This window comes from Cynocephalus volans, chromosome 14, assembly GCF_027409185.1.
Source record: "Cynocephalus volans isolate mCynVol1 chromosome 14, mCynVol1.pri, whole genome shotgun sequence".
In the NCBI taxonomy this organism is placed as follows: Eukaryota; Metazoa; Chordata; class Mammalia; order Dermoptera; family Cynocephalidae; genus Cynocephalus; species Cynocephalus volans.
In genome coordinates this window covers 35235798-35247026 of record NC_084473.1, presented here as the reverse complement: position 1 = coordinate 35247026, position 11229 = coordinate 35235798, and the positions used below count along the sequence as shown (strand labels likewise).

Here is an 11229-nt window from a genome sequence, read left to right as displayed (position 1 = left end):
TTTAACTGCACTTCACTTTGGTAACAGAGGTCACACTCAAGTTTAAAAATAGACAAGGAGGAAACACAAAAAACATTGAAAGTAGCCACGTTACTGTGCTTTAGGTGAAGGGCTCCGGATGTTTCTGTCTTGGTGAGGAATGACCGGGGCTGCGGTGCCAGGCGGCCACCTGGAGGGCAGGCAGGAGAGAGGGAAACGTGGGGGGTAATGAGACTCTTAGGGTGGAAACTGCTCTCTGCTCCGGACACCTTCCCAGTGCCCCTTTCAAGTTGTCACCTCTCGCCCCTTGCCGTCATCGCTTCCATCAGAGCGCACGGCAAACGAGAAATAGGCAGTTCAGCCCCAATAGTGGGTATCGGGCGCGTCGTCCAACTGGTACGAATACACGGTCGCGTCTTCGGAAGCGCCCCCGCCACGTGCGCGCCCCGCGCTCACGGAGACGCCCGCACCTCGAGGGGTGCGGAGTGAGCCCGAGAAAATCCCGAGCTCGCGTTGCCCCTTCGCGGCTCAGAGAGCGCGACCGACCTCCCTCCGCGCTGCCACCACCCGCTCGCGGCTCGCGGCCCGCGGGAGAACTACAGCTCCCGGCAGGCCCCGCGCCGGCCGCGCGCCCCCGCCCCTCGCGCGCCCCCGCCCCGCACGCCCCGGCCCCCCGCCCTCCGGCCTCAGGACGGGACGGAGAGGGAGGGAGGAAGGGGCGCCAGCGGCGGGCGGGATCCTGCGAGGCGCGTGAAGCCTCGCTGGCGCCTCGTCGGGAACCCAGAAGCTGGCGGGCGCGGAGTTTCTCACGACGGACCGAGCCCGCCTTTGTAAGTAGTCGCCTCAGGGAGCGCGGAGCAGACACCGAAAAAGTTCGCGCTGCCGCCGCCACCGCTTTGTTCTCCCGGCCCGTCGGGCTGAGGCGGCGGCGGCCCCTCCCCCACCCGTCCACCCCTCGCGGCGGCCGCGGCCGCTGCGGGACTCGGACCCCGAGCCGGGCTGGGCGGCGGCCGCTGGGCTGGGCGGGAAGTTGGGGCAGCGCTCGGCGGGCGATCGGCGGCCGAGGGGGCGCGGGGCGCCGGCGCTGCCGCCAGAGGGGGCCAAGTTCCGGCATCCCTGCGGAGGCTGACTGGGACTCGCGCTCCGCCGGTGACCACCGCGCCCGGCCTCTCGGTGACGGTCTGTTCCCGGGTGCCCCAAACTAGTTCTCGACGCCAGACCCGCGGCACTCACAGTGTCGAATTTTGGATAAGCCTTTTTCTTTCTTTTCAGCACTTTACGTTGTACAGGTCTCCAAGGGGTGAGTAAACGGTGTTTGGAGAATGTAAGCCCCTCCACGCCAATTTCCTGACTGCGTTTAGATTGACAACTTGCAATATTGCTCGGAGTTCTCACTCCCGGGAGGTTTTTCTTAAGACGAAACACTGAGTGTGACTGTTCCTTTGGGCAATAAAAATAACCACATACTGCTCGATTGCCTCTTGGATATTTTATTTCATGTCAGCGCAGCTAGAAGCACAGGCCTTGGGTCTGCAAGCACGAATATGAATCCAGCGACAGGCGTCTGTGCGACCTGCTGACTTTTCCACACACAGATTGATGGCACAGACATAACTGTCTCTTCAACCACACCCATCCCCACAGGAAATAAGACTATCGGTGTCATCTTTGATTAGGAAGGATAAGTTACACCCTGAACTACTACTTTGTACGACACAGCCTTTATGAGCTGTAGCCACAAATGAAACAAAAATTTTTTAAATGCCATAATTTGTACCCTAGAAGATGTTATTTTGTTACCCAAATTGCTTTTACTTTGTAGTTAATGGTGCTTTCCTTTTTTACATTTTTGGCGATTTGATGTTGTTTAGATCGAGCTTACTTAAAAACTTCTCATGTAGAGGGTGGGGAATACGTGTGGATTAGCTGCAGAAGTCTTCCATAAAGTTCTCAGACTGAGGTCTAGGCCAGTTTTACTCTACAACGAAACCTTCCCCCTGTTAGAACCTGGGTTGGGATCAAGCATGGAAATGCAGCCAAAAAAGAAGTTGCAAGTTTTAGTGAAAGTGGTATTTAACGTGTCACAGGAACCATGGTATGTTTTGCTTCAGGAGGTAATAATATTAAATGTGGTAGGCCTGATAAGATGAGCTTGGAGTATTCCTATTTGACAAGCCGGTTTTTATCCTAGGTCCTGTAAATTAGTATATAGCATTTCAGATTTCCGCATGACCCAAATTCAAGAAGGTGGACTGGTTTATATCTTAAAACTAATCATTTAAGCATCGCGAATAGAAGTGAGTCTTTTAGTTTTACAAATTTTATAAGTTTTCAGTTTCATCAGATAACCTCTTTAAAAGAAATTCCTTCCTTTTAGTGGATTGTTTTTAATTTAAACACTGCCACACACACAAAAGAACTTAAATCAAGCTTTTCTGTATTAAATTTTTTAAATTATATAGTTACCAGAAATACCTCATTCAGGAAAAAAATGATCATTTACATACACTTCTTTTTCTTAAGGGACATTCTCATTTTCAAATGTTCTCATTTTTAAAAAGCATTCAAAAATTGATAAAATATTACGACAGAGGAGTTATTGCTCTTTTTTAAAAAAACTACTTGTACAGAACTTGGTATATGGGGAAATTATTTACTAGTACAAGTTTTAATTTGATAATAACCCTGCTTATGATTCACAATCTCTTGATAGTCTCCGATTATGTAATTCAAATTGAGCTTGTTATATATGTGCCTCTTTGGAACAATCATCTCAAGAAAAACTTGAGATAATGTACATAGGAGATGTTTTCATTTTAATTTCAACATAGGAAAAGAATTTTCCCCACTTTTGTTGTTAGTTTATACTGGCAGTATGTGAGAAAGTGCTCAATGGCTATTAGCTAATCAGATTTCTTAGATACTACTGGTGCAAAGATGAAGTATATCAAGCTCGATGTAGATTCATATTGCATTGCGAGACTGTCAGTCTGTAATCTTATTACTGGATAAACTTTTCAGTGCCTGAGCGGAGAGCAGACATGGTGTGCCCTGTCAGTACTTTCTCTGACAGCAGAAGGACTGAGATTCAAATGTCACTGGTCCAGATGAGAAGAATTTTAGAGGAAACAGTTTAGTCAAATGCTGAATTCTTAGGAGGGAAAGTATTACATTAATCTAAGGTAATAATCATATTTTTGAAAATATATAAATAGATGTAGGGATTGCTGCAAAATATGATTTTTTAAAAACCAACAACAAAGATAATTGAGTTTTTTATATATGATATAAAAGCAACGTGAAGATTATTTAGCAAAATCAAGCTTGTATCAAGGAAAAACATGGACATTGACTTCAGAACACTGGTCAGTATTGCACTGAAAAAGACCACAGTTTTTTACATGGTGAAAGAATATGTGTTATATCAAGGGGTGGGGGAGGTACCCTCCACTTCATTAGCATTCCTAGGACAATCGGCTAAATTGAACCTGGAGAACTCATTACTGGTAGGGATATTCTTTACTGGTAGTGATATTCTGAATATGAAAAGCGTTTTGCCTCTTCAGTCTAGCCTTTACTGAGTACAAAAAGAATGCTGGCTACAGTAAATTATGAGCTTCCTTTTGAAGTATTTAATAACTAGGTATGTTCTGTCTTCCTGAAATCTTCTTGCCTATCTCTCTCTCTGTTTCCCTGACTCCTACTTATCCAAAGGTCTCAGTTTAAATGTCATTGACTTAAAGGGACCTTCCCTGAGACCCCAGCTGAAATTAAGTACCATTAGTGTATTCAGTCATATTTCTCATAGTTTGTAATTACCTAGGTATTTATGTGAATGTTTGCTTAGTATCTGGGAACCACTTACACTGTGAATTCCAGAGAGAGCAGTGTCCATGTCTGTTTTGATCACTGCTGTGTAACTCCAGTGTACTTCACAGCAGTCTGGTAAATATGTACTCAATAAGTATTATTGAGTGAAAATGCTGTTAGAGCTTCTCCTAATTAGAGATTTTGTTAAAATATGAAATAATGTCTGTGTAGGGAGGAGGTGAGGGAGGGGTGAGAGGAAGGTAGATCAACTTGTGGTATTACCATGAAGTGACCCTCAAGTAAGTCCCCTAACCTCCAGGGCCATTGTCTGTAATAATAGGCAGATCAGGCTCAAGATACTTTTAATGTCCTATTTTTTTATTCCGTTTAACAGTGATGACAGATTACGTTAGCTCATTTGAATGGGATATATGACAGGTAAACTCCCCAGAAGAATATTTGAGATGTTCCAAATGAACACATTAGAAGTGCTTCCCAACTAGACAATGTTGTCATTATTTAGAACTTCTCATAGCTGTTCGAAACAACCATGTCTAATATATAATTTAAAAATAAATAAGATGTACCCTCGTTTCTGTTTTCTAATTGAATGATAAAGACAAAGAACTAACATACCAAGGTTCATATATATTAGAGTTATTAGATTTCTTTTAATACTTAGTCTTAATACTTTGATACTTAGCCTTAATACCCTACATCTTGTTGCATCTTACAGAGCAAATCAGGGTTCCATAAACAAAATAAGTAGAGGAAAAACAGGATAAGTGGGCAGAAGCTAGTATGATAGCTTCTTAGTTTTTTCTATTTGTGTTCATGCTAAAACTTTTAAAAATCATTTTTACACAAAATTATATAGTATTTTATGAATAGTAATTAGTTCTGGCAAGTTAGTCAACTATAATATTAGACAGTTACTGTTTTGGGCTAATATTAATAGGTAAAGTAAAATGGAAACTTAGTGGGAGGACATCCATCAAAATAAATTATTTAATACAGTGGTATCTTATATTTTGAAGTAGTTAACTTGCATACAGTATTATTCATAGATATTTTAGTACTTTATTGTGAGTGGTGTTCAGCTTTTTAAAACAAGTTATATGTTATGGAGCTCATTACCTTATGAGACAACCCGTTCTATTAGGTTGTTGGATGTGGAATGAAATAGTAGAAAGAACATGGGCTTTGGAGTAGGTGAAGCGTTAGTTTGAATCTCAGTTCCACCACTTAATAGTTGTATAATTATGGGCAAAGAACAACTGAAATTCTGGTTCTTTTTCTGTAAAATAGAGTTAAACAAATCTAGGGCTATTGCAAGGATTTAATGAAACATCATATCTTACTTGAAGTGTTTAGCATAAAGTAGAGGCTTAATTATTAAGTCCTCTATCTAATTACTCTGAAAATTGCTGAAACTTATTGGGCATTTTACTGTAAGCCACGTACTGTTACAGCTACTTTATGTGTAGTAGCTCAGTACTTACAGCCTGTTAGGTAAGTAAATAGTGCTGTCATCTTCATTTTACTTCTACCCCCTGCAATGATACTGAATATAAACAATTCTTCTATTAACACCTCTTCAAATATTTGAAGAACACTTATTCTGTCTTTTTGGTTTTGTTAAGCATATATTTGTCACGTGACATTGTTTATGCCTTTAACCAGATGAATGCCTTTTTGAAAAATACATATATATATATATATATATATAGACACATATAGCTCTAAAAATGTAGACAATAGAAATAAGCATAATAGTGGTGTAAGCTGACTAGCAACAAGCATATACATTGATACTGGTGTGTTTCAGTGTCCTGGGCTTTTAGGTTTGCTCCAGCTCATGTAGTCACCCATTACATAGTAGCTCATATTAAACTCTTGGGTTGATAACTTCTCACATGAATAGCTTCCAAGTAAGCATTTACACGTTTCTATATTGCATATTTAACTTTTTGAAACTAAATGCAAAGCTTTACACTTATATTTAAAGTTTCACTTTAATTTTAGTTTATTACTCCTGGATTTGTTCAACTTGAGGATTTTATGAGCATATATTCTGTGCCTTTATTATCTCATAAAGAAAAACAATATTGAGCTAGGGAACTAGGGACAGAATTCCAAGGCACTCTTGAACAACTTTCCTCATCTAAGTTAACATAGAGCAGCAAACCCATCCAACTCACACTCAAGCAACATATTTACAAAGATAGCATGGAAAACCCTCTTGAGTATTTTTCTTTCCTAACCCTCTTTGACTATTTTTGTCAAATACACTTTTTTTTCTGGCTTTTCTAACTGTGTGATTTGGGGCAAGTACTTTAATCTCCAAACGTCTGTTTTCTCAACTATAAAATGAGTTGTGAGTATTAAATGAGATAGTACATATAAAGTGCTCGGGACAGTGTCCGGCAGATAGTAAGAGCTCAATAAATGTTATTACTTCTTCTAAGAAGTGTAACAGTGATTCCTTTCCAAGACATAAATACTGTTGACTTGGCATTACTTGTTCTGTTTGAATTCATGCTGACATCTAGTGATCTTCTCTAATTATTCTCAAACTATTTGCTTCATAATCTGTTCTCAGATTTGGCTAAGGATTTATGTTGTTTATATATTTCTAATTTCTGAAATTTGCTTTCCTACTTCTCCAGCCCCCAGGACTTGAAGCAACTCTACCCAACTGCAAGCCATGATTTTTTTCTCTCTTTCTCAGCTCTTCCTACAGGATTATAGGAGTCAGCTTTGTGATTACACTTGCTAATTGCTTTAGCAATATGGAATGGATTGCATCTGGGCCCAGAAATTCAAACTCATGTAAAGTTGTTTTAGGCTCTGTTATTCATCATGCTCAGGTTTCAGTTCTCAGTGGTTTTCTGCAGCTTTAGTTTAAAAACTGTTGGAAAAGATAAGCAAAATACAGTTGAGCAATTCTGTCTGTATGTGATCTCTCAACCTTACCAACATCCTCTCTGAGCAGTGATTCTCTCAGTTCCTTATTTTCTTTGAGAAATAGTATGTTATTGTGGAGACAGCACTGGGTAAAAAACTATGAAACCTGGGTTCTAATTCCCACTCCACCTCATAATAGCCGTGTGATGCTGGGCAAGTTGTTTATTACTTTGTGCTTCAGTTTTCTCATCTGCAAAAATGATAATATTTGCCCTGTCAACTTTCAAAGAGGTATCATGAGATAAAGTATGTGAAACAATTAGAAATTATCAGGTGCGATATGAGGCGGAATAATAATCATTTACTTGAATGTAGCTATAAAATCTTTGTTCTTTAAGCAGTTTTTTGTCAGTTTTTTCTGAGCTTTCTCATTCTTAATAGTGTATCTGTATGTTTTTGCTTTTCTGTCATGTTCATCCTAATTTAGCCCCATTAACTGTTCTGCAGAGTCACTCTGTAGCCACATTGGATGCTTCACTCTTTTTCATCATTGGAATGGTTTATGGATATATATATAGATGGAATAATTTAGAAGGATCCAGCTCTTGTGAGCCCTTTTACTTAAGCATGTGGAATCATACCTATTTTTGTTTTAACTTTTTGAACTGTTCTTTCCTAAAAACTACGATACATACTTAACTGTACCTTTCTTACTGTTAGAAATCCCTTATGATGAGATCACTTTCTTCTATGGTCCTGTCATAACTATGTCAACTTTCACACTTCTTTGTTGGTCATATAACTGTGTCCAGTATATCTCTTCCTGCTTCCTTAATCTTCTGAAAGGAATTTTTCAGCAAAGCAAGTCAGGAGTCATATTTTGGCAGAATTCTACTTTTAACCTAAAAAAGAATACTGTTATTTATATTAGGAAAGTAAAATACATCTTTTTTTATTTTTTTGATTTTGTTTATTTTATTTTAATTTATCAATATACAGTGTAGTTGATTTTCGTTTGCCAGTTCCTTCTTTTCCCCTCTCCCTCTCCCCCTCCCCTGCCATCAGCATTGTATCTGTTCACTTGTCTTAACAAGTTCAAGGAATTGTGATTGTTGTGTCTTCTCTCCCCCGCCCCCATTTATTTGTTTGTATATTTATTTATTTATTTTTATTAGTTCCCACAAAATACAACTTTTTAATGGCTGGATGGTACATATTTTATGTCTATAAAAATGTCGGTTTTACTTTTCTTTTTTGTCCCTTCTGTTTTCCTCATAACTCAGTTGTATAATTGTGGTATAAAAGTGTTTGATCTTTGTTAATTAAAAATAAAATAAGTTTTGTTAAAAAGTGTTTAATCTTCAAATTAGGTATTAATGAGGAGTCCCAGGGGTGTTTTTTGTGTGTGCAGGAGGCGCTTCCTGAAATTATACTTACAGTAACAAATGGCTCTGATAACTAGACAAAAAATGGCTACCCGTTAGGATTTATTAGTGAATTATAAATGTACAACCAAAAATTATGATTTAAAAAAATTATAGGGATTATTACATTTTTAAATTTATGTCAAGCGAATGTAAAATATTGAAAACCTTTTTAAAATTTCTTCCAGGCTGACTGCAATTCAGAAAGCATCAACTTTTCTCACTGGATGCAATCCGCAAATGAAATATTCTTGCACTATTTTAAAAAGCTTTGTACTTCGTTATAGAAAAGTTCACCCCCAAAATGAAAATGAGGGCGGTTGAGAACGTGATTTAAGGTGTGGACATTTGAGGTGTCCCATCAAATCAGTGAACTGGAAGATAAGGTACTGAATAGATTAATCCAAAACCTTTACTATTTCTTAAACCAGGAGGATTTTATCTTGACAGAAAAACTACTTTTATTCAGTATGTATTTTCTGAAATTAAAGCAGAGAGACAAGAAAATACATGAAGATGTTTAATAAACAATGTCTACTCTTTTCTGATGAGGATAACTCAGTGATGTTAAATCCTTTACAGATCCCTGGTTGTGGTCCTAAAGATAAGACTCTCTTTTGATGGGACTGATATTAAGAGAAGTGGGACCTTTTTTTGTGCATTCAACTCTCAGTGATAGAATTTGTAATCATCAGCATGAGTGGCTTAAAAGAAGAAATAAAGAAGCTTTCAACTAAATCCAAAAGTGCAGTCATTTTTTTACTGCTGTTACTTTAAACGGCTCTTCATAACCATTTAAAAAGGATTGACAACTGTTTTAAAGATTAAAGAAAGGCAGATGTCTGCAAATAATTCCCCTCCATCAGCCCAGAAGTCTGTATTACCTGCAACAATTCCTGCTGTGCTTCCAACTCCTTCTCCGTGTTCAAGTCCTAAGACTGGACTTTCTGCCCGCCTCTCTAATGGAAGCTTTAGTGCACCATCACTTACCAACTCCAGAGGCTCGGTGCATACAGTTTCATTTCTACTGCAGATTGGCCTCACACGGGAGAGTGTTACCATTGAAGCCCAGGAACTGTCTTTATCTGCTGTAAAGGATCTCGTGTGCTCCATTGTTTATCAGAAGGTACTGTGCATGCTATTTATGTCAGTAGTTTTCCTAATTAATATTGTTTCTAATGCTTCTCTATAAATTATACATACAATAATGACTTAACACGTAAGGATCCATCAATAATTTATGTCCTGATTCTGAGCATTTTTGGAAGAGTCCTAATAGACTGTGAGCCTAAAGTCTGATATTTCAGAGAATATCTAGTTGGAACTTATGTCCCAGATTTAAAATACTACTTATCCCAACTTTAAAATACCACTGTGGTTCTGTTTGTCTCTTAAGAGTACGAAAATTGGTATAAAGTTAAGAGGACATAAGAAATCTCATTGATTTTCAGAAAAGACAGGAGATAAAGGGCACATAGGACACAGCAGCAGCTGAGTCCCAGTTCCACATCTTACTCTTTCTAGGTGCCCTGTGTTCTGCCATCTCTTTTATACCCTTTTCTGTCCCTTAAATCCTGATAATTTTCAGAAACAATGTTCAGAACCTACCTAAACTGCCATTTAATGTAGGACCACACTCTCTCTGTCTCTTAAAAAATAGTAAGTCAATTTTGAGTATATGACAAAATATATGAAAATTTGAACATTCAGGGTAGTTTTATTTTGTTTCCCATCCACCCACTATGTGCCCTTTACCATGCCGTTCTTAAGGGAACCTTAGCTAAATGTCTTTAATAATCTTGATTTGATGGATGAGCTAGTCTGTTTCTATTTTATCATAAGACTATTTGCATGGGTTGTATGAATTTGTTATATTTTATTTCCATCCAATGGACCAAACATATGTTCCAAATTTGTACTGTTTTTGTTTTAATTCCTTACACTTTATATGTTTGTCATTGTATTCTGATGTAGAAGTGATTAGCAATCCAAATATGTTATGCTGTGAAAATCACCTGTGCCTCTGGTGATTTACATAAACGTGGCCTAAAGTAAGAATAACTTCTACTTTTTTGAGGTTTGGGATGGAGCACACACCTGGCCAATACAGGGATCAAACCCTGGACGTTGATATTATCAGCACCACGCTCTAACCAACTTAGCTAACTGGCCAGCCCCCCAACTACTTTTGTAGAGCTGTAGGGCCATGTATCTTTCAGTGTCTTTGCTTTTACTTTCCCTTTCATTACGTTTCCAAGATTTTCCACAAATACTTTTGCAACTAGGTTGTAATTTTTTATTTAAAGATAATATTTAAACTTAAACGTGATTTGTAACATAAGTGGAGTGTTTTCTTTTTATTTAAGAACGTAGAAACTCAGAACTAATGTTTTGGTGAGTCTCTATTGTTAGTTTTCGATCTTTGGAAATTTCATTTACTTAGTTTTTAAAATTTTTTGAAATTGGTGATGGGCCACAAAAAATACATTGTGTAAAGATAAAACAAAAGTAATTAATTAATTAATTTTTTTAAAGGCAAAAAAATCCATATTACTAAATAAAATAAAATTTTTTGATTGACAAAAAGTTATATATACTTATTGTGTATACATTTTGTTTTGAAATAAGTATAGATTGTGTAATGGCTAAATCAATCTAATTAACTCGATTTACTATTCTTACTTACTTCAACTAACTCATTTGCTTCTCGTGTTTATATGGAGGCATACTGATTTTCTGCATGATTATTCTAGAATCATTGTTACTTCATCATTAATATAAATGTGAGTAGTGGGTTAAAGGGTTAAACTCATGGAGAACTGGATTAAAAATCATAAACCATCAAAAATCAGAGTGGTGTCAAGGAAATAAACGGTATAGCTCAAAAAAGGATAATTCAGAGTAAACTTTATACAAATATAAAATAGTTATTGATTATAGATATATCCAGCATAAAATGAATATTGTAGTGAACTGAATTTGAATCAATTTTATAGTGACACAGGGATGTATTTGACAAAAATATATAGAATATATATAGCATATAAACATGTTACACTTTATTTTTTGTATGTCCTAGAATACTGACTTGTTTAAATATAGTGAAAAG

General features: G+C 37.8%; 1 protein-coding gene across 4 annotated transcripts in view; it reads left to right on the top strand.

The window, feature by feature from the left end:
* Positions 1 to 676: 676 nt before the first annotated feature.
* The window catches only part of PRKD3 (protein kinase D3), a 75800-nt gene continuing 65247 nt past the window's right edge, over positions 677 to 11229 (top strand). For 2 of the 4 annotated variants that reach the window (XM_063078400.1, XM_063078398.1), the window contains exons 1-2: positions 677 to 809; positions 8309 to 9246. In XM_063078400.1, the coding sequence (XP_062934470.1) occupies positions 8959 to 9246 (288 nt within the window). In that variant the 5' untranslated portion in view covers positions 677 to 809; positions 8309 to 8958. Of the gene's footprint in view, positions 810 to 8308; positions 9247 to 11229 lie in introns of those variants that run through there. The other 2 variants (XM_063078399.1, XM_063078401.1) reach the window with 2 other exon arrangements.